The following is a 27,784-nucleotide window of genomic DNA, read 5'->3' on the forward strand; positions in this document are numbered from 1 at the left end:
TTCTACAGTTACAATAGGTCGCCAGCCTTTTCTGGGCGCAGTTGATTCTCATTTACTGATGTTGTGTTCAATATCGATAATCCGGTCTTTTTTCATCGCCGTCAGCAAATCGCCAGCAGTAGCAGCATCCTTTATCCACTGAGCCCCGCTGTAGAGGACGCAACTGGCTGGATGTAATCCAAGCCAAGTGAGATAATCAACTGATATCGAGCTTAAAGACGTTAGAAATTATATTCAGTAAGAACTAATTTGTACTCGTTGTTGTGTTCTTTACCTATACTAACCCTTTTGTTACAGTTCTCAACTCTATGCGCCTTTTATAACCCCAAGACAATGTGCAGGCGTCCGCTATGTTTCATATTTCCACACATTTCCCTAATTCTGCGCCCCAGGACTCTGGCGCTGTGCATGGATGGGCTTCCCCGAGCCAGTATTGTGTTCCACCAAACCTCTTCGTTATTCATGTCATACCCAGCAATTTCGCTACGTATCAAATGCCCAAGCTACGTCAGACTTTATAGCAGTCGTTTGCACACTTAAATAAGGGGGGATTTTCACCCCAGCCAGGATTGCACCCCGAGGTAATGTCTTAGCACATCCATTGCTGGATAGTGTGGGACTAGGGGTATTGCCTGTCACGGGCTCACCCGACACCCACTAAACCCCGGTCTCCCTGAGCCAGTCGTCCTGCAACAGGTGTCTGTTTGCCAGCACACCCCACCATGTAGCCTCGACCACATCTGCTTTTAGGGCGAGCTTTCCGTACCGTATTCTGTTGGTTGCCAGCATTTCTGCTCTGAGGCGCGCGTTTAGAGAGGCTAGTACTCTCTTGCGCATTGCAGTTGGAGGAGGGAGCTTCAGCGGGTCGCTACCCTCTTGAATCCTCCGCCGGCCGTGTTCCTTCCATATGAGGTGTGCCGTTTCTGAGAGTAGTATGGTGCGTAGGCGGCTGGCGCCCTTGAGAGGCCTACCATTCTCCGCTCGCACTCTCCACATCTGGGCACCCAGGACTTGGCCTATGGAGGGGGCCGTGTAGGGGAGGTTCTTCAGTTCCCGGACTTCTCTTGCGGCCCTCCACGCCGCTCTCCTTTGCTGTTTCGTGGCGGGGAAATTACGTGCCAACACCATGAATCTATGCATCACTCAGCTGCCAGTGTTTTACCAGTTTCAGGACCCGGTCACTATACTCACTGCGTCTTTACTATCCAAATATCCCTGCCCACCAAATGTTTGAATACGGCGACAAGGCCCCGGACCTTCACACGGCATGGCCACTGCCACCTGAGTGGTTTTTTTTACTATCATCCCAGAATAAGCAAATCCACATCGCTCATACAAGGACAATGTCAATCCCCGCTCATCATCAAAAATGTACACTCCATTTTTGACGTCGATTAAGACACGAATCAGATTGAAGGGGTGTGAAAGGGTGGTGCGTTTGCGTTTTAGCGAGTAGAGTCAGGGTCCAATTGAAATAAATGAAGTTATTGGTAATATGTTTCCAACTGTCGATGTTGATCAAAAAGCCGTGAACACGAAGTGCCGAATGCCGAAACGCTGTGCGCAGCAATATGACCCACGGTCACTGTGCGTCGTGATTATCTCGGAGATATTAGCTCAAGGAAAACCAGTGTTATCTGATCTCTTATGTCGCTCTGGGACGACATCGCCTTTGATATGCGATGTTTTTATGCTATCCCACCTTCATGACAGTGTTAAAATGTGCTCAAGGTTATCAGGATATTCAGTGTCTCCAGAGGTATTTGTATTCTTTTTGATTTTCATTAGATACTACCTACTTTCTGTTGGCTAGCATCAAACTAGGGTACTGCACCCCTGAATCCTCCTATGGATATTATGTGGGCCTCATGACCTGGAAGGTGAGTCCTCCATCCTTTTTTCGGTGACGTTCACGCTTCTCGATCACCAAGCGCCCTTGCGAGAACCCTTCAGCTAGACAGCGCGGCTGTGCTGGCTGCAACAGGGGTCTTGGTGCGGCCGTCAGGGTCGCTGCGACCCTGCTCACACTCCCCTCTTGGTCCTGTAGAACCTCGGTCTGCGCCGAGGTGCTCGTTCCACTGCCACGAACCAGCGGAGATGCTGTCCGTGGCCGTTTGGCAGCAGAGGGGGATTTGCCCCTGGGTAGGAGAGGGAAGGAGGAAATGGAATGTCAGAGGTTAAGGGGAATGGTAAAAGGTGTGTTATACATACTCATTGCTCTTTGCCGCTGACAACCTCCGCTTCCGGGTGTATCTGGAAGCAGTAGCGACTTGCCTAATTTCGAAAGGTACAGTCAGTTGTCGTGTCATGTTTGTTGACTTGACTAAGTGAATGGACGCATACCTGTCGCCATTTTGAGTTGTAGAGTGATGGCTGACCATCCTACAGAATCGAAAAAGCGTCAGATTCGGTTTTTCACTCTGAAAATGAGAAAAGGGAACAATTTATCATACCCTCCATTGCCGTGTCTGAACTTATCGAGAGGCTCGACGGGGTTCCCCCCGGAGCTCTCTTCGCAGTTCAATTTCGCCCACATGGATCCCTCTTGATTTGTTGTTTCCTTTCCTCTGATATAGGAGTGGAAACTGTCGGTAGAACTTCCTGGGAGGATAGCACGGCTCCCAGGGTTATAATACAACACCTGTTTCTCAACGCTTTCAAGCGTTGGAAGCAACTGTTGTTTTCGTTTTTCATCTTCTGTGACTACCCTCGTAAGGGTATTCTCCACCTGTGCTCGTGGGTCTGAGTCAATGAGCCAGATCCCACCATGAAGAATGTCGATGTATCGACTTCCGTGCACATTTTTCGGGGCCACACTCGTGGACGCGGTTGACAGATAACTGGGATTCCTGAAGAAGAACATTAGTTTGGAGCAAAGTCTGGGACAATAAACACACCCGTCAGCCACGTCCGGGGATGGATATTTCCCAAAGTTTTCAAGCGGTCGAGATTGGCATCTGCTTGATAATGCCTGATGAATGGCGAGTGGGTGAGTTGCAGGCGCAAATAACCGGGCAGATGGTGGGGTGTGTATATTTGATGGGGCGTTCATAGAGGTTGAACTGAGCCCAAAAGCTGCCGTGGCCGATTCGACAGTAGACTCTGGAAAGATGTTGCGTGGATTGGAGGTAGGCATATATTCTGAATTTGTTTGAGGGAATCAGTCAGACGACAACCTAAACAAGGCTGTTGGAGGATGTGTGGTTAGCGGGCTGAATTGAAAACATGCAGCATTAAAATCTTACGATTGATGTCTTCAACACTTTGAGGAGGATAATTTGGTAATGATTCCGTCGTAGGCTGCAGGGAGGGCTCAAATGTCGATGAAGAAGTTGAAGCTTGTTGATAACCGCTTATCGAAGACACTTGAGTGGATGAGTTGGAAAACGGTGGGTAAGAGTCGAATCCTGCATCCCACTCTGCGAATACTATTGTTTATAGCCATGGTCAGATAAATTAATCTAATCCGTGGCTTACTGTTCACATCTCCCAAATCTAGAGCGGGATAAGACGACGGCTCGACAAATGTTGGTTCAACGGAAAGATCAAGGTGTCTTGAGAGGAATTGAATCTGTTGAGAACCAGTGCTGGAAGAGCCTTGGGGGCTATCTGAAGCGAAACACAGCGACGGTTCTCTCTCTGGTGATATCCTTGAACTGTCTGAGAAATGGTCCACGATCGATAAGAAATCCAACTTGATTAATTGGTGGGAGTGTATTCACCGGCAGAGAGTCCAGAGTTCAAAAAGTCATAACTGGAAAAACTGTACATATTCCTGGAGTCTGGAGATGGATTGCGCTCTGGGGGGCAGGGTTTGGGGGTGACAATGTGGAAAGGAAGAAAGGAATGATTTGCTACGGTGTGAAGGGTTATTTCTTTTAAGCTAGTGCAGGAAGACTCGTCGACTCATCGTGTATAAAATGATGTTTCAACCCTTTAGGCAATAAAATGCTATGGTTTCCCATGAAAACACACAATCGACCATTGTCTACGCCTATGGCCGCACCAGTTCCCTGACGTGCCGAGAGAAACGACCTGTCATCCACCTCATGTCCTATTTCCATCACACGAAGTGTGATTGGTTGATATATCATTTTTCATAGGTCTAATTATAATACAGCAACCGGTTACATCGAGGTCGATGTCCCTACATCAGGTGTACCTATTAGTCGGACCTCAATGTCCCAGTATTGCCATTAAACCACCCATAGGGAAGAAGAATAAGAGAAGAGATGTCATACCATACATGTGTGATTCTTTACAGCTGCGGTGATGTCGATACACATTGGAAGGCAACTCCAGATGAACAGATACAAGCGGTCTTCCTGCGCGCTGCTAGGGGAGCTCGCAGTAATTGACATTTACATTTCTGAAGAAATTTCTGAACACAGCATACATACACACCCGTTCATGACCCAAAGAATTGGTCAGGCAAGAAAACATGTAACAAAGATATCCCGCCATTCCTTCAACGCGAACACGACCTCACTGATATGCCAGAAAGTCCCTTAATCTCAAACGGAATGCGCAAACGGTGCTCTGAGCGTGTTGTTTGAGTTCCTATTCGCTGTTGTTGGCATTGTTGAAATGCAGAACGGAACAGCAGTGGGGAGAGAGGGACAGAATGGTGTCACCGTGTGTCCGTGCTGTTATGGAGGATGTGTCAGGAATAAAGAGCCGTCATAGAAGATCTCTAGGGAGCCATAGTACAACTATAAATACTATGAAGAGCACAGGTCGATATTCCAAGGAAGCCCATAGAATGCACACGGGATACGAAGATAAAACAAGAGTAGACAGTTCCACGTTCAAGTCTCAAACGAGCAGATTGATTACATGCGGAATCTCCAGAGGTAGCAGCGGTATCACAAACACAGAAGAGCAGATACATATCTATACCAGCGTGATATTCCAGCCGTCGCAGACAGCGATTAACCGTAACGCGTCATTTTCTGTACTGAATTTGGCATTTTGAACGTGCAGGATAGACTCCGGAATCTCATTCAAGGCAACATAGAACGATTGTTCATTGTTGAACAGGAACGCGTTCAGAGCAAGAAAGGAAGACACTCCTGACTCTGCTGCTTCCCAACGTCCGCCTCTTCCTTGTTCGTGGCGGGTGGGGAACAATGTTTGGGAAAGAGTCGCAGTAATGGGGTGAATCCAACTGTTACAGTGTCGGGGTGTGTAGTCAGACTGCAGAATCCCGAGACACCATTGTCGAGGTTAAGCAAAGAACCATAGGCAAGTGTTGTCAGCGGTGGTTGGTAATAAAAGATATGGGGATTGGTTCTGACAGTGTTAGAGGTGGTATACGACAGGTCCAACGCTAGTAGAATAGCTCAAATGACTTACTTTTGCGCCCTTGTCCTCAGTCCACTCTGGTCACTCGCTGCTTTCAACCAACGACCCCCAAAGCGCCAGTTTCCTGTGGCGCACGAGAATTCATTTCTTTGGTATTGAATTTCTGTTCTTGAGTTTGGGTGTAGACATTGTACGCTACGGGACAAGCAGGCGGTGGTGGTCGGTCGAAGTGAAGCGGCCTTTGTTTGACCTTATTGTTTGCAGATTACGATTGGTCGAGAACACCCGGGAATACAATTTAGGGGCTCCGAGTCCAAAAGATGGAGGTCAACTTGAATTGAACCCGATACAATAAATGTGACTTATTAACATCAGCGTTATTTTTCAGCTGAAGGCTTGGGCAGTGTCAAATTCAAGGTTTAGTTCACTAACTCCATCACCTTGATCTTCCCATTGGACTGGCGCACGGTGGCACGCATAACACAGTCTCCGTGGCGTTCTCTGCATCAGACTTGGCCCGCAAGCTCGCTTACACCCTGTCCGTGTGCATGGCGTATATACGCGGTATTTTCTTCCCTGTCGAGTGAAGTGCGTGCAACGTGAACATCAATTTCAATCTCCGCATTAAACCCTTCCGTTTGTTTCGCCTCTTCGATGCTTCCAACAATCGTCCATGGACGATCTCAACCTCAACGGTATGATGGGTGAGCCAAGAGGTGTCAAAGTGAAGGATCGGAGGTCATGGCAACGTTTTGAGGTGCGTCAGTGTCTTATTCCATTTCATTCACTAGTCTTGTTTGCTCACACACAATATCCTTGTTTTTCGCATCTACACTCCGCCCCCGCCCTTGTATTCTCATGTTTCCATCGCCATCGTATACCACCCAAACACACGTCATGTACCCCGAGTGTCTTTATGGCACATACACGCAGAACCCACGTCTTTCCGAACCGCTACACGCCACCGCTTCAACTCACCACCCTATGCCCCTCGTCGCAGACCTCCCAACCTTTTTATATGGCGCTCGAAATAGCGAAAACACCCCCTGCATCCATCTTCGAGACTTTGTTGACGGTCATTACTGTACGGCGATCGGATGAAGGTTGAATTGGGGTGATGAGCGGAGGTTACTGACAGACGTATATTCTGTGTAGTAAGGTGTGCTTTCTTCGGTTTCGGTAGTATTGCCCACTCATCTACACCTGCCCTGTCCCATCTCAACTTCATCCCACACAACACACATTCACATTGCACTCGTATTCGTAATCTCAGCAAAGCATAATAAACCCCCACTTAAACCATCGATTTCAGCGCCCGAACCTCTCACACTGCCATCCATCACCAATACCACCGCATACCCCTCCTCAGAAGTCTTAACAGTGAAAAATGCGCAATTGTTCGGTTACTCGTCGACCGACTAAGCATGGCCTTGCGTAGGACCCCACCATCTCTCTCGTTGACGTGTCCTCCGCTCCCTCCTTGGCTATACCCACTCCTTGGGCCCCGACACTCCACAGTTCTACTTCACCTCATTGTTGTTGTCAATAATGTTGAGTATCACCCCCTAAACGATGTCCTGTTCGATTTCGAACTTCCCAATCCCATCCCCATCCTCGTCTGGAGGCGCCTCGTCGCTGAGAACAACTGGTATGTTACTGAATTACACTCTCTATCAGCGTGATGCAAGATAATTTTGAATTTGACTTATTTTTAGACAGTGTCGTTGACGAAGAACACGAACACGAACGTGATCGTGAACGTTAAATACAGGACGAGCAGACGGAGAAAGACACATCGAGGGTGGCAAGACTCTCTACCTCAACGTCGACGGGCTGTATGCGCGTTCGACGGCAAGTAGCATGTAGACGCAGCGTCTGGCTGCTCGCATTGAACAGTGGAGTCCTTGTACGTGCACCTGTGCGTGGGTTTGAGGTATAGAAATGTGTGTGATGAGTTTTGGGAGGGCTTTTTGTAGTATGCGAGCGTGTGCGTGTGCGGAAATGAGTTAGTAACTATCGTCTTCTCCACTACCTCTCTCCACTAATCTCCACGCTTTCTACCACCATCACCACCAACCCTCACCCGATTGCTGAGGCCTCGCTGAGAATACGTCGTCCATAATCTATCACCTGTTACACCTCTATCGGCATCGCATACACGCCTGACCCAATCCCCTATCTCCCAACTCTTCGAAGCACGCTGTCAAAAACAAGGTCCGGAAGAAGTGGTCCATGCCTCTCAGATTATTGCCAGACTTGTGCTGTGCCATGGTACATGGTTCGGCGGGCATCTAGGATGCGAGTTGGTGCGGGTGCGGTCAGGGTGCGGGAGAGCTTTGATGATGGGATTAAAGAAATGTGTGCTCGATGGGTGTATAGGTACGTGAAAGAAGCGCTGCTATTCACATTCATCGAATAGTTGTGTTTGAATCTTCTCCATCCGCTCTCCATGCGCCTTCTATTCGCTCTCCTATCATTCCTTGTCATTTTCCTGTATACAATGGTCGTAGTCTATCCCACTTGGCTCTTCACCGGTCACTCTCCACCGCCTCTCCATCGTCACCCGTTGACACAGGTGGCTCCTCACCCAATACCCTCCATCTGCGTCTCACACTCCTTGTTACTTTAGTGCATCGCTATGTGGCCGTCCATTGTCGTTGCACAAGTAGGTGTATTTAGCTCATACGACGGAATTGTTGTTACATTGGGTCGCGTCACTCGTAAAAAGGCAATTGAATCCGTAGAATCTTGCCACTTATTGTACATATGGGAACCATGCTCACTCCACTATCTGCGGGAATGTCTCGTAGTGTGTTCTCGGATCATATTCCGTTTTCCCTACTCCAATAATTTTGTTGCACAATGATCCAAAATTCGAACAGAAGAACGTACATCACCGCAATAACCGGAGGAAACGCATGTACAGGTCATTCTTTGAGGGTAGCTTTACATTAGGATTGATGTATCAAATATCACAGATGAAAGAGGCTCGATTCGCCGTTTATTAATACTCTTATCATCACTCACACGAAATATGTTGGTCAATATATCCAGGCCGCCGGAATTTGATCTTCTGTGAATCTCTTGGCCTGTGATAAAAATACAGAACACAGAGTATGGGCGGTTATTTTCATGCCTGTTCATTGACTTCTTCTCTATAAGTAGACAGTTCGGAGATATATTCATGTGCAATGGTCAACACTTGCTTTTGAGGACTATCACTGGCCGTTCTCAGTGAGAGTATTGAAGGGGATATTATCGAAGGAAAGGTGCTGCTCACTCTATGAGAATACGAAATGATTTATTTGTTTGAAAATGCAGTGAGAACAAGAGCAACAAACTAGCTCTTGAGAACTACCTGTACCGGACATTATAATCACAAAGTTCACCGAGGTTCCGCCATGGATCATCAGTCATGAGGGAACTTTTTGTAAACGCAATGTGGAATGAAATTTAAACTTGGTGTAAAGCTTCTGATACAACAACTCAAATGAGCACGAAGCAGAGAAGCAGATTGTAACAACATCCTAATAATGGATCAGTCTTATCGTTTCTTGACTTGGAATTCACCCTACAAATTTGCGGTTTGCAAGCTATGGTAGATATTTTGTTGGTGATACAGTTATTACTAACCTGCGTTGACCGCGGCGTATCCATGAGTATAAAACCACCAGAAGGTATGGGTTTACTCATCAGTTGAAGATTTTCTCCAAGTCAAATCCTCCAACATGTTTGCCTTTACCTCTCTTGTTGCTCTTGTATCCACCACCATTACTCTTGTTCACTCGAGCCCCACCGTCTACCCAGACGTTATTCCGGGACCGGGTCTCCCTAGCCTAGAGTTCCTGAACCTTACGTCAAAGGATCTGTACACAATGACGCCCCCAACATTTGACTTGTCTCTCAACTCGCGCAGCGCAAACTTTGATGCCGAATGGTATGATGATAACAGTACACCATTTCAAACGACTAATCGCACCTCATGCAGTTTTACCTTCACCACCGGTGACGTAGACAACACCATAGCCTGCTTCAACTACCTCGTCAGCATCGGAAACAACGCCTGCGTTGTGTCCGCGGACAATGTTGAATTCTGCAGAGCTGGAGATGCCTCCATAGGCGGATCTAACCTCCACCAGACGTCCGGTGCGGCGTCGTCAGCTTGCAGAGATGTAGCTACAGCTGTCCAATGGATATTCACTAATTGCAATGTCGGTGGTAGAGTTGGCGGTAAGCTCCCGTTTGCAATCTTCCTAGAATTTAAATTTGCTGATATTGACTCTGTGTAAAGGCGCAGACGCAGCATATGGAAACGGAGATTTAGTTGTAGGAGTTTACAATGTAGATTGGATTTAAGCTGCTACCAAGAAGCAGTGAAACCCTCTATGGGATTGTTAGAATTTTGGAAAGGGAAATTATGCGGAATGATTCGGTGTTTGATTATTTGTCAATGAATTTGCACACATGAGTGGGGATTGTGTAATACATGCATGTACAACCTTCTCTTCGTACTTAATCGTTTGCTGTGAGATCGAGAGCTGTGTAGGGTATGGAGAGGTTGAGATGGTTAATCTGGACGTCGAAACGACAGGCGGTTGCAATATCTAGAAAAATTCCATCCAAATCATCATTTCAATGACTCAAGAGGGTTTGTATGGACTCACCGTTCGACCTGACTCCTCCGCGCTTCTGCAAATCATCCCATTTCGCATCCCGCCTTTCCCTCGCCGCCAAATTACGCCCATTACCATCGCACGGTCAAAAATAAAAACGATTATAGGGTGTACAATACGTGTTCGTAATAGGGGACGTGAGATAGCGCACTACCGCCTTTATATCCTATCCATACTATCCCTCCTAGGCAACTTCCTTCGTGGATGCCATTGCCTACAGTGCAGTGCACTGTTTAGCCTAGTTGGACGGGCGAGGGTTGCGGGAGGGAGAAGAAATGAAAATTTGGCGTTTTCAATCTTTTGGACAATATAGACGTCAGCCTACCTATAGATTTGAGATGGAAATACGTGTATTTGTCGGTGATCATGAGTGTGTGAGCGGTTGTGTTCTGTCTGTTACTCGACATCTTCACCGCCGTGGGCGGAGTTTGAATGTCCCTGACAACAGCAGGGACAAACAACGCGACATTTGTTGTCTTCCACCAACATCTCTAGACTCTTCCCCAAACACATGCAACTGGTGAGAGGGATGCAGGACAGCAAGGTAGATGCACAGAGCAGGGAGAGAAGTTGGGTGAGTGGTTCGCGTATGTTTTCTTTTTTGTGTTTTTTTTCGCGACTCGGCAACCCTCCCCTCTCCACCGCTATCACCCTCAACTTCCCATTACGCTGGCACACGTTTAGCATCGACGCCGCTGCAGCTGCACAGCGTCCACATACATATATGTGAGATTTGTTGTACTGCCAGCGTCGGTCTGATGGTAAAAGTCTGTGGCTCCGGTGCTGTCGAAATTGCGGGTTTGTTCGCACTCTTCATGTCATTCCCTGTACACACATACATTATTTGTGGCCTCGTTCATGCCTATGGCGTATTTAACGCCGGGACTGGTAGGTGTGTGTCGTCGACGTCAATGGTGCGAGATGGAGGCCGGGTTGATGTTATTTTGTGATCAGAACGGCAGGTGACAGAACGGTTCTTCCAACAACTCCCTCGCCCTCACACTTGGTTTCACTCTCCCAACGTCCATACACTCGTGTCATAGCCCCTCAGGTTCCGATAATCTCCTGCAAGATAGTTTGACTACGTCTATACTCAGGCTTGTACGATCTTCAGCAACACATTGCTGGATTGGTGTCGAGTGGGAAACATACCTACTCTTACGTTGAGTCAAGGTTTTTTCCCAACTTCTCGTCCGACGGTGGATTACAATAAGGTGCGCTGACCTCCATTACTCCCTTCTCGGACTCCATGTCCTCTGCATCTTATCCCTCGCAGCTTAATTGGATACACCGCTCCGCCGCCAATTCAACTGGGAACGAAGCTATTACGAAGGAGGACATTGTGACGAGGTTGGTAATTCGACATGGACCCAAGTGCAACAACGGTCTCCCGGCCCTGCACAACAGCGACGACTCCACCTGGCACGCATCTAAGTACACAGCTTTCATCTTTGCAACAAACCTGCCAGCATTTGTGTCCCTCTCTCACCCGGTTTCACCCGTTCACTGTATTCTGTGGTTATCTCAGCGCTGGTGAGTGATCATTGCTGCCTATTCAACTTCTCTCTTCCATTTGAAGATACTACTGTCAATCTCGCGTTCACTCCGCAAATCACTCCCATCCCTCTCTTCCCATTTTTGTGTCTAATTACCCGAAATCCTAACCCAGGCCTGAGGCAGTGTCGCACATGGTGTGGTTCTAGAAAGAGTTGACACCAGTCATCCGGTTGACGCTGCGCTCTGCGATTTCCGTCACCACCACCATCATCACCTTCCCATCCGCCTTCCCGTCTTTATCCATGTCTGCATCTTGTCATCCTCCACACCATGCTACGCATCGGAGGTGCGTCGTCTGCTGTTGAATAACAACACAATTCACCATCTTGCAAGTAGTACAATGCACCCTGCTTTGCTGACATTGCGCTCTCTCCATAAATCCATATACCAGGCGACGTGCTGAATGAATCGTAGGGCTGGAATTGCGTGAAGGTGGGGAGAGGACCCAGGGTGTTGATGATTATCTGTTAAGGTGTCGTGGAGGATGTCAAATGTTTCGGTGGGCCGTTCTATGTCATTTTCTACGTTCAGGCAGTTGGCATCAAATCATCCATAACCAACCTCCCCCTCCCCTGCCATTTTCGCACTTCATTGACACACAGATGATATCGACGCGGCAGCAACTACACCGGGTCTACGTGCCCTGCGTCTTCTTTTCTACTTCTGATGCGTCCAGTGATATGGACAGTGTAGTTTATCCTACCTCGCAAGCTTCATGATGTTCTCCCACGCACCTGTGCTTGTCTCTGTGTGTATCCCTGCATATGGACCCATTGTCCGCAATCCAGCATTTTTTTATGACATATATACATCTTGCTTTCACTTTTTGTCATGCTACCACCGATATGGAGTCCCTCTTTACCCCCTATCATTTCTTCTTTGACACGTACCCTTGGCTATAGCGAGTGTCCCGCTATTGCTACCCCATTCCTGGACAACAGTGCTCGGCAAAGAAGACTGCCGAAGCTCATCTTCATACACATTTCCATTATGCGTCCCATCGTATTTGTCAAATGTATGCATGATTAGATGGATTCCTTTTTCAAACAGTGCGTATTTCTTCTGCCATTTCATCTCCCGAGTTATCGTCTGCACGTCGAATTACTCACTAGAAACAGAATCCTCACGAGCGACCCACCTAAAAAGGCCGATTCCTACCTCAGTGTGTTGCATACTATTTGTTAATTTTGAGCTGGTAGTAACTAATTAGGTTATGCACAGGCGCCTCATTTCATGACTCGGGCATTGGAATACACAAGGAACCAACTGTATCTGTCCCTGTTACTGTCTCGAATACCACCGCCGCTGCCACCACCGCAGTCTTAGGACCGCGGGACAGGGAACTGGTAGGGAGTTGTTATTTCTCATGTTTGAATCATGATATATCAAGCTATGTATTCCTATCTCACCATAGGAGAAACAATGCAGGATAGAGTGCGGGTACAGAAGTATTGACAGCAGCCTGTGCTGCACCCCTGCAAATTATCGGTCGGACATCAAACTGCGATATCAAAAGAGGAGTTGAAAAATGCAATTTTTACCTACAGGACATCGACGTCGGTCACGGCGAATGCACTCAGAATGTGTACGAATGACCTGTGGGTGGCTCTATTCTTTCGATGGATTCTATGGCCGAGTCTAATTGAGACTCTGATTGGTCGATGGGTGGCAACACTGGCCCGTAGGGGTGGGGGTGGAGTGTGGGGTAGACCTAAATTTACAAATGAGGATGGAATTGGGCATGTGAGTGTGCAGACACCCATGTCCACTCATGGATGTCAAATTGGGAGTCTTCAAAACGTTTTGTTTGATTGCTCTGGAGCTATTTCTGCTTCCGGACCTGCCACCTTCAACGTTACTAGCCTCTCCTCCTCCTCCTCCCTATGGCTGTCCGTTTGCACATTTAATACCAATCTATAAACTTTTTTTTCCATACATAGAAGTCGCAATTATGCACAATTCCATATACATAATCTGGTGTCCAGTATAGAGAAAGGTGGTTTCCGAACATATAAATCTTGTATCCATACATTCATAGGTTGCACCCTCGGATACAATTTTCAGTACCATACATGTAGTTTTGGTGCCCACATATACAAATCACAATCCCTTACATAGGGCAAACACTCCCTTTTACACATATTTTGTTCCCTCACTTATATCTGAAGGTTCCTCGTATGATTATTTCTACCTTTCTTCATCCCGAAGATATACTGTCATTTTTCGGCATTCTGTCGATGCCGTGCATGCCTAGACATCGTGAGAATCGGCAAATCTCGGCAAATAAGGACACAAATTACAGTTCATTGCCTGTATGCCTGTCGACACACGCTGATTGAACACTTCAAAAGATTCACATTTATACAATCAGTAAGTATCCTCCTGTGAATGCTGATTGCATAAGTAGATTGTCTTCATAATGTGATACGAGTGCTTTGCGTGCTAAGGCTTAAAAAGGCCTAACGTTGAGGTTGAAGACAGAAAATTGCATTGGAATAGCCTATATGTAGTCTTATGTTATTTTAATGTATGAAATTATGCTCCTAATGAATTGTATAATCTTGTAACGACCATCCTACTGTCTTCACAAGTAGCAATCCACTGCAAAGCGGGACAAAAGTCGAGTTCCCACGCCTCTACGGCACGGACGGCACGCATAATGTTCTTCTGGACAACTCTATATCTTCGGACAAAAATTAAGATACATGCGGAGAGGGCCACAGACTATGGTACTGAATTTTTTATGTACGGGTAGCATACCCTTATGTGTGCAGCTCCCATTCAAACTGAAGGGCATGCAAAGACAATGATCGGGATAATTTCTTCTATGCTCGGAAACCATTTCTCTACAACCGGGACACCAAGGTATGTAGTTGAGTTCAATCAAAATTGCAACTTATATGTATGGGGAAAGAAGTTTATACTTTGGCATTAAATGTGCAAACGGACAGCCATACTCCCATCCTGGTGTCGCCGATGAGCGCACTGCGCTGGTTCTATACCAGCCAATTTTCAAACCGCAAATAACGTCTATTTCACTATGTATATCTTAACACACACTCCACTCCTTAGGTATAAACTCAGGTTCGCTGGTCTGTCGTTCTCACTGAAATATGTAGTTTATCTACCACACCATACTGTAGACAGGCCTTTTTTTTTATTGTACAGATCTATCAATTGAATTTATCCCGGATTCATGTAGCCCCCTATTTACTAATTTCCAAGTTGGATTTACCGTGTTGTGTTGTTTTCCAGACTTTAACCGTGAGACATCACCCACAAGATTCGGTTTGCAAAAATGAGACGCAAGGCCCCAATGTAAGACTCACTCTCACACTCAAGATTTGTACACTGCACAGGAAACGACAAACCGGTAAAATCAAGAAAACAACCAAGTCTGAAGAAGCAAAATCAAGGAAATTGCACATGGAAAACCAGAAACAGCAATGGCACTCTCAAAAAAGTGTGGACGGTAAGCAGTGAACGGAAATGAAAAGCTTTTACCTCAATAACCCCGCAAATGTCGTCTCTTTTCTGCTTTCCTCAGTTTCGTCCTGTACAGAACAAGCCTGATTATATCTGACGACTCTCAAAGAAAGTGCGAAGCTCCCACATCGAAATCAATACCTAAACTTCTAATGTTTGCAGTCTAAGTGCTTAGTCAAAGTTCCCACTTGCAAGGTGTTTCAAACGTAACGAGCAGGGTCGGATATGTAATGTGACGCGACATTAGAAATCCGGTATCGAAATCATGGATATGAAGATGTGGGTGACGAGGGTACCCACGCGCCGCAACGGTTGGAGTTCAAGCTCAAAAAACGATGGCTGGAGTTGCAGAGCGAATCAGCCAAGGACTCACAGGGGAGGACGAGAGACGGTATGACAAGGTTGCAATGATGTTGTTCAAGGGACGGAATGGGAAGAAGGAGGAGCCATGGAATACGATATGCACAATGTGATGCAATGCGAAGGAACACCCACGATGCGACTCGACGCGGTGGTGGGGTAACACTAGAAATGAAGCTAATTATACGTTGGACCTTAGATCTAAATGAGGGCCGCTCCAACTGAATGCAAATATATCTGCTCGAAGATGCGATGCTATGCGACGAGGTGGTTGGAATGTGAAGTGGAATGTAGATATGAGTACCTGATGGCGATGGGGAGGGTAAAAATATACTCACATTGCGAAAGCAGTGCAATGGGCATAAGAAAGAGTGTATCGAGCTGACAGTACACGACGCTATCGTTGTCAATGAGCGCTAAACAGCGATATAGTATGCGTGTCGAACACTTGAAAGAACGAAGAAGGGGTATTTGCGGGTCTAGTCGATCGGAAATACCCACCAATCCATTAGTGAGTTGTTAAACATTGTACAATCCTGAATATTCAAATCGTCGAACTGTCTAGTGTGAGGGTGAGGTAAAGGGGGATGGAGCGGCAGATAGGAGGGGCCGTCGAGAGACCGATGATGAGATACAGTATACGTACCAGTACAGAATGGAGCAGGAAAGGGCAGAAATGTAGGTGTTTTTCCTCCCTCCCGTAGCGCTTAGCTGCTCAATTCAGATTGTCATTGCACCACACCGCAGGAGATGGCAAAAGTGAAGGAAATTGCAAATGAGGAATGTTAAATCAACCTATGCACGCGCATAAGGTCAAAAAACCCATTTGCAAAACCATTGTGCAGCCCCCTGCACGCACACCCGCGTACACCGAGCTTCTCAAAAGGCACAACCACATTACCATCTACACCAAAATACCGCCCACATACCTGTACATGTAAGCATCTGTGCATTGCCCTTGAACGTCGAAGTGCATATATGCCCTTGTCACGAGGCCGGGGAGCCACCTTGTTCCAGTGTTCTACCCCCTTGCCTGTGCCATAGAACCCATGGAAGACCACACTCTGCGCGGGACAAGTCACAAATTGGAGGAAGTGCGGGGCTGTAGTGCATCCGCTTAGTGTCGACGGTATGGTAGTCAAGAGAGCGAGGGTGGCGTGCACTGTCTGGGTTTAGGGTGAGAGATTGCGATTGTGGGGGAGAGTGAAAGAAAACATGGACCCGACAGGTATGAAGTTTATAAGACAACCAGAATCACCAACGCTGCGATATCCACTGATTCCTGCGAACGGACGAAACCGGACGAGAGAGGCGTGGTGTCCATGCAGAAATCGATGTTGTACAAACGGGGTACCATACAACATGTCAATGTCCGGACAGGGAGCAACATAGAGAACACAAGATAGAAAAACCATTATTTCCACTGCACTGGCGCAGGAAGCACACCAACTGTCATATGGACACGGTGTAGCTGCACCGGCGTCGATCGAGAATGTGTTCCAGTGCAATGGGTAAACGAGGGTGGAAGAGACGGAGGGGGAGGCTTGCAGGGTTTTTCGAGTGCCGTTCCAGGTGCCAAAGCGAAAAAAAGACAAACATTGAATACAAACTACTCACCTAGACGCTCCTCCACCGTCATCTGCGCCTCGACTTTGCTATCCCGCGTCCAATTCCCCCAATTACGTATCACAATGCTCGTGTTGTCGTTTGAGTGGGTGGGGGATGAGTCCGACGAGATGGTGGTGGAAGACAACCAGTGTCGCGTTGTTTGTTCTTGCTGTTGTCAAAGACTTCAAACTCCGCTGCTGACTCTTGACTTGGGCAGGCCATGGCGGTGATATATGCCTTGCAGGGTCTTGCGAACACAATACATGAACATTTAAAGTCACGGAGAGTTCTGTGGTGTTTAATTTTTCAAATGACAGACAATATGTGTCTTGGTTTGTGAATGAAGTAAATATGCAAACAGACAGCCATAGACCAATGAATCTCTTGCACAGTACCCTCGTCCCTCAGCTCCTGTGCTCGTCTGGTGACCTATACCCTTTGCAGTTCTTGTACGTTGATGCAAATTTTGCCATCATGGTTTTGTTTCTCGACCGGAACCACAAAAACCACCACCAACCTCTCCCCTTCCTCTTCGTAGCTTGCACTGTCGACTTCCCAGTGCGCCGGCGCACGCGAAAAATCAACGCCGCGGTAGCTATACCAGGTCTGTAATAACGACTCTGGTATACTGTATGGATGCGCCAGTGCAGTGAAATGTCAGGTGTATGCTACCTTTCCCTAGGTGCTCGTCGGTGCATATACAAAATACCCCCATTTCTCGGACCTTGAACACTCACACCGCTTTATCCTCCTATCCCATGCCTCCGCTGCCGTCGAAGACTATCAACTCATTCATGCAGTGCTTGCAAAACACGAATATGGGTTTCTCAGTGCTGCTTTCCTTCCACCATGAGTTAAAGATAAGGTATCAAAGTCTACGGGTGCATGCACTCACGATGACTGGAGATAAGATGTAGAGCGGGATTAATTGGCAAACACAGGTCGTTTTGTACACATGGCTGAGGCGCATATCGCGATTGCGCGTGTTTGTACTACGAATTGCTTGCGAGGTGACATGAACCTCATACCTTTCATTTCACTCTACAGATCTCCGCTTCAACATACTCATTTACTTCTTCATCGAGCGCAGCATCCAATCGGAAGGATTAGGTTACCAACTGATGACCGGATAACATACGGCGACTAAAATTATGTATATTTCTGTTCCACGGAACTGGACTCGGAATTCTGCGCCTTGAGGTTAGTTTTTTGATACCGAGGACATGCGACCTCACGCAGGTTATAATTCACACCCGCCACTGCCACTTCATGGAAGGAGCGTGCTAAGAGGTAGCTTCTTGACATATAATACGGAATGAACAATCATATTTGATTCCCAGACACCCATAACCTTCCTGCATCTTTGCTAAACTTTGTCATTTCAACTTTCCAGCACTCAGAAATGTAGACATTCAACGTCAACGTCGTTCACGTTCACAACTCCCAAACTGTTCCCATCAGCACACCCAAATCGCCTCAGCATACTCGAGACTCTTCCGGTGCTGGTGCTACAGAATCTGGAGTGGCGTCGCAGGCGACATTGTCGTTGAATTACACCCCTGGACCTTGGACTGATACTTTGTTGTTGGTGGGACCTACCCCACGGGATCTCTTGGAGATTTACTATGCAAAGTTCTCAAGTCAAACCATCGACATCGGAAACACGACATCAATCATTGATTCCACAAGAACCTCTGGTTCCGTTGCAAAGGGATCCGAGTCGATTGTGGACCGTCTTGTCGTGGATAGCCTGGCCAGTGGAACGGTAGACCCAGCCGTTCTCATTCGCACGTCACCCCACTTGCGAGAGAAGCGTTCACAGGGTGTGATGCGAAGCCAGGCGGCGTCAGACAGACATCACCCGTACAACGTGGTGAATAGGCCATTGATGAGCCGTGGTCGGTTGCGCGCGCGGAAACGTTTCGAACACAAGTCCATTCTCCCACGATATGCCGTGTCACATGTTCAATCTCCGACATTTCGCAAAGCACCCGCTCTGGCAATATCGCCCACACAAGCTTATCGTCGTGCACATAGAATGTTCAAGAAACAGTATTCCCCACCTATTCTCCCTTTTTATTGGCCTAGACTCGCGTACTGCACTGTTGAGTCAGCTATCGGCATCTTGGCACCGTTTCCCACGACTTTGATCGGACACTGACACCTCTTGACCTCCTCATCCTCCTGAGAAAACCAAGCGCCAAACACTCATTTCCTTTTCGTTCCACTTGAAACTTTGATATACCATTTCGTTCCATATGCTACGCCTTCTAGAATTTTTATACATTTTTCTTGGCTGTTTCAGAGTTGCTATGGCTAGATTACTATAAATTCAGGTGTAGTAGCTAGCTAGAAGAAAAACAACCCATTGGTTCGCTCCCCTCTTCTCGTTTACCATCTGATATTCATAACCTCTCGTATATATCGTTTCGCGCTCGAATTTCGTGTCGTTATCTCGCCCCAGAGTGGTTCGAAGTCCTTGAGTGGCTTACACTCAGTTACTAGTCAAATTGTGGTTAGAGGTCTTTGTGGAAGCGCATCTCGCCATTACGCACCTTCTACGAAGTGTTGGGTGTTTCCCAGTGGTCTCAACTTCTTTTGGTTCTGCTCCGCACCTCACACGCTCGTAGGCGTATCATTTTGGAGCCCACCGCGAGGGTGCTTCAATAACCATTGCAGCTTCAACCACAGCCCGTATTACTCGCTCACAAACGCTACGAGACGAGCTCATCTCGGCGTTCCAAAACCCCGACGATCTTACCGACGACTCTTTCTTTGTTGAGGTACCCGACGTCGACGCTACACACAACAATCTCCCTATCCTCACTTCCCCTCTCTTCACTTCTTCTCAATTGCCCTCGCCACTTCATTCTCCATCGTCTTCGGTATCGTCCATTACTGCTTATTTTTCTGCACTCAATATCAACCCCAACATCTCCGTAACATCACCATCACCTCCAACCACCATGACCACTCGAATGCCTGCTCGTGGCGATCGCAGTGCGCCCACCTTCGACCACACTAAGCCTAGAGAGCTCAAGCGATACTTCTCCGAGCTGGAGTTCCTATTCTCAGCTGCAGCAGTCACCTTGGATGCGGAGAAAAAGCAACACACCACTCGTTATGTCAGTATTGAGGTCGCAGACATATGGGAAACCTTGCCAGAGTTCTCAGACCCCACCAAGACTTATGTGGACTTCAAGAAAGCCATTCAAGAGCTCTACCCAGCTGCGGACGAAGAATATAGGTACACTATGGCGGACATGGATTTGTTAATTGGAAATCGTCAGCGCTTAGGCATTCACTCACTCGGAGACCTAGCCGACTACCATTCGCAATTTCTGGCAATCACCAAATTCCTTATTTCGCGTCAACGCCTCTCAGAGATTGAGCAAAAGCGTGCTTACATACGTGGTTTTCCTCCAGAGCTTTGGGCGAAGGTATCTCAACGTCTACAGCTCAAATTCCTTGACCATCTCCCCGACGAACCCTATGATATCTCAGACGTGCAAGCTGCAGCTCGTTTTGTGCTTCATGGCACACATTCTATCGCTTCTTCGCTTCCAGCAACCTCTGCAGGCTCGTCTCCAGCAATAGTCCCATTGGAAGGCATCGTCAAGACGGAGCAGCTTGGGTCTATCTTTACAGAGTTCACCAAGTCGATTCTTGAGGCTATCAATGCAACTTCACAACGCTCACGCTTCCCTGCGTCTTCTGATGCGACTCCTCGCGATGTGAAGTGTAATTTCTGTGGTCGGGATCACTATATTCGCAATTGCGAGTTAGTGGACGAATATATTCGTGCTGGCAAGGCTAAGCGCAATATTGAGGGAAAGGTAGTCTTACCTACAGGTGCTTTCGTTCCACGCGAGATTACTGGGTCTCTGTTGAAAGAGCGCATTGATGAATGGCACAGACGCAATCCTGGACAGCTAGCGGCAGCCACAGTCTCGTCCAACATGCTTGGCGCAGTTCAGTGCAGTCCCAATGCTTCCAGTGCGTTGTCTCCACATCAAGCGGCTTATCAGTTCACAGCTGATGACCGCATCGCGCTGCTTGAAGCAGAACTCTTTAGTCTTCGTGCACGGCGCCCTGACTTCTCTCCTACTGTTCGCACCCGTGCCCAGAAGATACGCGACATGGAGCAGGCCGCAAACAATGAAGCGCTGCGTGCGGATGCAGCTGGTACTCGTCCTAACCCGCCAGCATCAACACCGGATCCCCAAGAGTCTCAGAACGTTTCCAAGTCCACAAATCAAGCTGTTCCACCTCCTCCTCCATCTCAGCCTGAAGAAGAGCCAGAACACCCGTTTCGCAACGCCCGAGATGCAAATTATTTGCCACCGCTTCATCGCAACCTTGCTGCGCAACCAAAAACCGTTCCAAAGAAGGCAGAGCCCGCGTACCGCACCGCTGCACCAATACAAGATGCAGAAGTCGTTTCTACCGTCTATAACCGCTCCCTTGATGCTCCAGTTACGCTCACGCAGCGGGAATTGCTCTCAATTGCCCCAGACGTTCGTGCACATTACAAAGATGCGACTACTGCCAAGCGCACACCTACCACCGACTCTACACTCCAAACAAACATATTAGAGGGTCAACACATGCAACAGCGTACTCAAAAGGCTTACCAGTCCATGCCAGTCGCCGTTGCTCTCGCAGCAAGCCAACATCGCAGTCCTCCTGAAGGTGCAACCATTGTAGACGATCCTTTTGAGCAGTACTATCGCTCGCTGCGTCCAGGAGAAGAGCCCGATCCGACTCGACTTGCTGTTGCTAAGGAATCTGCGGCGCTTCGTTCTATTTTTCCCATCGTAGACAACAACCTTAAGGTTGAATGCATCTTGGATCCCGGGAGCCAAATCATTGCAATGTCCGAGGAAGTCTGCCACGCGCTGTCTCTTATTTATGACCCCACAATCACGCTCAATATGCAGTCTGCAAATGGAACAGTTGATAAGTCATTAGGTCTCGCACGCAATGTCCCTTTCCGCATTGGGGATCTCACCTTGTATATGCAAGTTCACGTTATTCGTGCGCCTGCGTACGATATCTTGCTTGGCAGACCGTTTGACATCTTGACTGAGAGTGTTGTGCGCAATTTCCGCAATGAAGACCAGACAATTACTGTAGCAGACCCCAACTCGGGTCAGGTAGTCACTATACCCACTGTACCAAGAGGACCACCACGCTTTGCCTGTCGCCACTCGGATTTTCACGGAACGAGGATCTAGGAGTGTCTGCCAACCTCATAGCACTCAGGATACGCATCAAGGAAGGGCATATATTTCTTGAAGCGGTAGAACCTCTAGAGTCCTCGGATATTATCTCAGTTTCGTATTTTTCAGCCTGTGATCTTGATATTCCCCCAATCTCTTCTGTCCTCAATTCCACAACCACTCAATCCTCTTCTATTTTGTTTACATCAGCTCTATCCAACCTCTGTCCAGCTAACATTCCTAACATGCCCACTCAATCCTTCCCATTGTGCTTTAATCTTCAACATTCATTACCTTTCCCATTAGAATCCGCTTCCTCAAATCTAGACCCCACTCCAGCAATATTTGCCGCCACCAAGAAGAAGTATAAGCCAGTATCAAAGAAGACGCGACCTATTTATGGAGAGCTTCCGGAGAAGTATCAAATTATCCGCAATATTATTGGAGATCCTCTCGCCTCCTTACCATCCCTGAGCACCACACCTCCTCCATTTCAACCTATTGGGCGCTATACCGACGAGCGCATGAAGCTAGTTGATGCAGCACACTCTTCAAGCTTCCTGTGGCCGGCCGAGCGCGACCTCTTGCACCACTTCATGATGCTACATCAAGATGGCTTCGCATGGAATGATACCGAGCGTGGTCATTTCCGAGAAGACTTCTTTCCGCCCGTGGAAATTCCAGTCATTCCGCACAAACCCTGGATAGTCCGCAATCGACCCATTCCCCCTGGCATCTATGACGAGCTCTGTCGCCTTCTGCAGAAGAAGCTCGATGCGGGAGTGCTTCAAAGATCTTGTGCGTCGTACCGAGGCGGCTGGTTTGCAGTTGTCAAGAAGGATGGGAAGTCTTTACGTATTGTGCAATCACTGGAGCCGCTCAACGCAGTCACCATTGCGCATTCGGGTGTTACTCCATTCACTGAACAGATTGCAGAGCAATTTGCAGCACTAGCATGCGTTGGACTATTGGATTTGTTTGTTGGATATGACGAGCGCGCCCTAGCAGAGTCTTCACGAGACTACACCACATTCCAAACGCCTTTCGGACCCCTTCGCCTCACTACACTCCCTATGGGGTGGACTAACTCTGTCCCTATATTCCACGACGACGTCACATACATTTTGCAGCCAGAAATTCCTCACACCACTGTCCCATATATCGACGACGTCCCCATCAAAGGCCCACGTTCCCGCTATATACTTCCCTCTGGCAACTTTGAAACTATCCCGGAAAATTCTGGAATACGACGCTTCGTTTGGGAGCACTTCCAAGGTCTTAATCGCGTAGTGCAACGCATGAAATACAGCGGAGGCACTTTCTCTGGCCCCAAATCGATTCTCTGTGCATCTGAAGTCACCATTCTAGGCCATCGATGCACATACGAAGGCCGTCTCCCGGATTTATCACGCGTCGCCGCTATTTCGAACTGGGGGCCATGCAAGGACCTTTCTGATGTCCGTTCCTTCCTTGGTACCATTGGAGTCTGCCGATTATTCATCCGTAACTTCGCACATCGAGCCCATCATCTCGTCAAGCTCACACGCAAAGGCCAGGACTTCGAGTGGACTCAAAATCAAGAACGCGCGCAGCAGGATCTTAAGGAGGCATTGTTAAAGTCACCTGCACTTCGTCCCATCGATTACACCTCCCCTGCACCTGTCATCGTCTCGGTTGACACTTCCACCATCGCAGTAGGTCACATCCTTGCTCAGTGCGACCCCAGCAACCCGCGCATTCGATATTTCGCCCGTTTCGGATCCATAACGCTTAACGAACGCGAGGCGCGTTATTCGCAACCCAAACTCGAGCTGTACGGATTATTTCGTGCACTTCGCGCACTCAAACTGTATATTTTGGGTGTTCGCAACCTCGTAGTCGAGGTAGATGCGAAGTACATCAAAGGAATGTTGTCAAACCCCGATATTGCACCCTCAGCAACTATAAATCGATGGATATGTGCTATACTCATGTTCCACTTTGAACTAGTGCACGTACCAGGCGTTCTACACGGTCCAGATGGTCTTTCACGACGCAAGCCACAGCCTGGAGATGCACCCGAGCCTGAGGACGACTTTGAAGACTGGATCGACGAAATGCACGGTTTTATGCACATCTTAAACCCCATCCTTCCCGCCGCCTTGATACAGCCTCACATTGTAATCTTTGCTACTTCCACTACAGTTGAACCAGCCCCACCCATTCAGGAGTCTAGTGACTCGGCTCCATCGCCTCCCGTTACTCCCAAGCCCTCGTACTCCATTATTCCACGCTCTGAACTCGCCCACAAAGCTGACAACCGCCTCTTTCAAGTCCGTATATGGCACCAAACCCTACAACGTCCTGCCGACATGTCTGATAGTGAATATGCGTCTTTTATGCGATACTGCACCGAGTTCTTCATCTCTGCTGACCGCCTGTGGCGGAAGGATGCCAATGGAAGACACAAGGTCGTTGTATTCGCTGAGAAGCGCTTATTTATTATTACAGCTGCGCATGATGATGTGGGACACCATGGGTATTATGCAACACATTCTCTGATTGCTGAACGCTTCTGGTGGCCATTCATGGGCTTTGACATTGGCTGGTTCGTTCGCACATGCCATATTTGCCAACTTCGACGCACTCATGACATTCTCATCCCTCCCACTGTCGCTATACCCGCACCACTCTTCTCCAAAGCGTATATGGACACGCTGCACCTCCCTCCGTCGGGTGGCTTCAAATATCTTATCCAAGCTCGTTGTTCAGTTTGCCACTTCCCTGAATACTGCCCACTTCGACGCGAGATTGCACAAACGATTGGCGAATGGATTATGCGTGATTTAGTATTCAGATACGGACCTCTAGTGGAGATTGTGACGGATAACGGCCCCCCAATCGTCAAAGCGATAGAGTACATTGCTAAACGATATCACATCTATCACATTCGCGTCTCAGGCTACAATTCGCGTGCCAATGGAATCGTGGAGCGTGCACACTTTGACGTGCGGCAGGCTATCTTCAAGGTGACGGACGGCGATATATCTTTATGGAAACAGTTTATACACTTCGTCTTTTGGGCAGAACGTGTAACCGCAAGGCGTCGCATGGGATGTTCGCCATATTTCGCTCTCACGGGCACTCAACCACTCATTCCTCTTGATATCAGCGAAGCAACCTACCTTCTTCCGCCTCCCGAATCGGTTCTCTCCACCACTGAACTCATTGCTCGTCGTGCACTCGCTCTTTCGAAACGGCAAGAAGACCTCCAACGCCTCTACTCTAAGGTGTATGAAGCACGTCGCAAGGCTGCTGTGCGCTTTGAAAGAGAGCATGCCCACCAGATCCGTAGCTATGAATTCAAGCTCGGTGATCTTGTCCTCATCCGCAACACACGCATTGCAAAGTCACTCAATCGCAAGATGCGCACGCGATATTTAGGTCCTCTTATCGTCATCTCTCGCAATCGAGGTGGAGCTTATATTCTGTCCGAGCTCGACGGCACACTTCTTGATCGGCCTATTGCTGCATTCCGAGTTATTCCATATTTTGCTCGTCGAACTTTGGACTTGCCGCCTCTTGATGAATTACTCGATGTTTCGCAGCACCGCCTACATGAGCTTGAGGATACTTCAGCGCCCGACCCTGAGGACGTTGAGGACGTTGAGGATGTTGATGCCGACGAAGAAGACCCAGAGGAAGAGGAAGAGTAATGGCAGCCTTGATTTAAGTAGGGAGGAGTTCCCTGCCTCCAAACTACATTTCACTATTGGCCATGACCTTTTCACCGTTCCCTCATCACTTCCACATCCAGTGCTTCCCATCTATTTATTCCCAAAATCACCATAACCCCAACTCACTTCAAAACATAAATCATGTCTTTCCTTTCTTTCCTAATCTATGTATTTGTCAACACCCCTTCCTATTTTGCCCTAATACATGCCAGTCCCATGCATTCGACTCTCAGTACACATTCTATCAATATCCTTTACGATACAACTGACTGGGGACAGTCAGAAGTTAAGTAGGGAGGAGATGATGAGCCGTGGTCGGTTGCGCGCGCGGAAACGTTTCGAACACAAGTCCATTCTCCCACGATATGCCGTGTCACATGTTCAATCTCCGACATTTCGCAAAGCACCCGCTCTGGCAATATCGCCCACACAAGCTTATCGTCGTGCACATAGAATGTTCAAGAAACAGTATTCCCCACCTATTCTCCCTTTTTATTGGCCTAGACTCGCGTACTGCACTGTTGAGTCAGCTATCGGCATCTTGGCACCGTTTCCCACGACTTTGATCGGACACTGACACCTCTTGACCTCCTCATCCTCCTGAGAAAACCAAGCGCCAAACACTCATTTCCTTTTCGTTCCACTTGAAACTTTGATATACCATTTCGTTCCATATGCTACGCCTTCTAGAATTTTTATACATTTTTCTTGGCTGTTTCAGAGTTGCTATGGCTAGATTACTATAAATTCAGGTGTAGTAGCTAGCTAGAAGAAAAACAACCCATTGGTTCGCTCCCCTCTTCTCGTTTACCATCTGATATTCATAACCTCTCGTATATATCGTTTCGCGCTCGAATTTCGTGTCGTTATCTCGCCCCAGAGTGGTTCGAAGTCCTTGAGTGGCTTACACTCAGTTACTAGTCAAATTGTGGTTAGAGGTCTTTGTGGAAGCGCATCTCGCCATTACGCACCTTCTACGAAGTGTTGGGTGTTTCCCAGTGGTCTCAACTTCTTTTGGTTCTGCTCCGCACCTCACACGCTCGTAGGCGTATCACCATCCAGGGTAGCTATACCGAGAAACAGTAGTAACGAACATGCAAACACTTTCTGTCATCCATCCGGAGAGACATAAAACGCACAATATAGAACTTCCCAGCACCGGGAACAACACCACAGGCACGGCTCCGGGTATGATATTCCTGTTGAGCAGATGCCTCGACCGGCACCGAGCCCAAACGAAGATGGAAGGTACTTTGTGGATCTCTATCTCTCGATATCATGGCACTGACAGTTTTGTTATGCAAGGAGTCGGAATGAGAGGATCAACTGGAGATGGGGATAGTGGGGAAACTGAACAGCAGCCCCAAAAAATGCAAGGTCATAGAAGCGACTATGACAGTTGCTTTAGGAGCCGGGAGGAGATTTTCTCCAAGGGCAAGGCTGGTGTAGGGAAAAGGAAGAGGGAAAAGCGGTGATTGAAGTTGCAGAGGATGGTAAAATTAAAATTAGTATCTTATCAGTCCATCGACTGGATCGATGGAGGCTGATTAGATTATATATTGTTTTTTGAGTGATGAGCGTGAGACTTCACACACAATCATGACAAAATCACCAACTTTAAAGATTGCGACTTGCCATGATGCACAACATAACCGGGGACAAGGGAGCTAATCCGCATGAAATCTCATCTGGGCGCGCACATTTTATAATTGTAGTTCTTAAAACACAAACGACAGCATTTCATTAGCTCGATAGAAAAAGTAGAGAAGGGTCATCGAGGCGAATGATACCGGGTGGACGCGTGAAAGCGGAGTTTGAATGCGCTTGACAACAGCAAGGCCAAACAACGCGCGCGCTG

At 47.9% G+C, this 27,784-nt stretch overlaps 4 protein-coding genes across 4 annotated transcripts; 3 read left to right on the top strand and 1 right to left on the bottom strand.

The window, feature by feature from the left end:
* Window positions 1–1,855: 1,855 nt before the first annotated feature.
* On the bottom strand, window positions 1,856–3,771 carry JR316_0011200 (uncharacterized protein; the record flags this gene model as incomplete). The annotated part of the gene is made up of 8 exons (XM_047896861.1): window positions 1,856–2,138; window positions 2,212–2,274; window positions 2,344–2,382; window positions 2,454–2,849; window positions 2,898–3,141; window positions 3,246–3,428; window positions 3,478–3,660; window positions 3,723–3,771. 8 exons carry the CDS (start codon window positions 3,769–3,771, stop codon window positions 1,856–1,858), a joined length of 1,440 nt encoding a protein of 479 aa, XP_047743270.1.
* A 2,957-nt stretch (window positions 3,772–6,728) lies between these two features.
* On the top strand, window positions 6,729–7,069 carry JR316_0011201 (uncharacterized protein; the record flags this gene model as incomplete). The annotated part of the gene is made up of 2 exons (XM_047896862.1): window positions 6,729–6,952; window positions 7,024–7,069. The coding sequence occupies 2 exons, from the start codon at window positions 6,729–6,731 to the stop codon at window positions 7,067–7,069; spliced, it is 270 nt and encodes an 89-aa protein (XP_047743271.1).
* A 1,963-nt stretch (window positions 7,070–9,032) lies between these two features.
* On the top strand, window positions 9,033–9,660 carry JR316_0011202 (uncharacterized protein; the record flags this gene model as incomplete). Its single annotated transcript, XM_047896863.1, has 2 exons — window positions 9,033–9,534; window positions 9,596–9,660. 2 exons carry the CDS (start codon window positions 9,033–9,035, stop codon window positions 9,658–9,660), a joined length of 567 nt encoding a protein of 188 aa, XP_047743272.1.
* Window positions 9,661–17,943: 8,283 nt separating this feature from the next.
* JR316_0011203 (uncharacterized protein) lies at window positions 17,944–19,149 on the top strand (the record flags this gene model as incomplete). Its single annotated transcript, XM_047896864.1, has 2 exons — window positions 17,944–17,973; window positions 18,397–19,149. The coding sequence occupies 2 exons, from the start codon at window positions 17,944–17,946 to the stop codon at window positions 19,147–19,149; spliced, it is 783 nt and encodes a 260-aa protein (XP_047743273.1).
* Between the last annotated feature and the right edge of the window lie 8,635 nt (window positions 19,150–27,784).

The sequence above is a fragment of the Psilocybe cubensis genome, chromosome 11 (assembly GCF_017499595.1).
Source record: "Psilocybe cubensis strain MGC-MH-2018 chromosome 11, whole genome shotgun sequence".
Taxonomy (NCBI): Eukaryota; Fungi; Basidiomycota; class Agaricomycetes; order Agaricales; family Agrocybaceae; genus Psilocybe; species Psilocybe cubensis.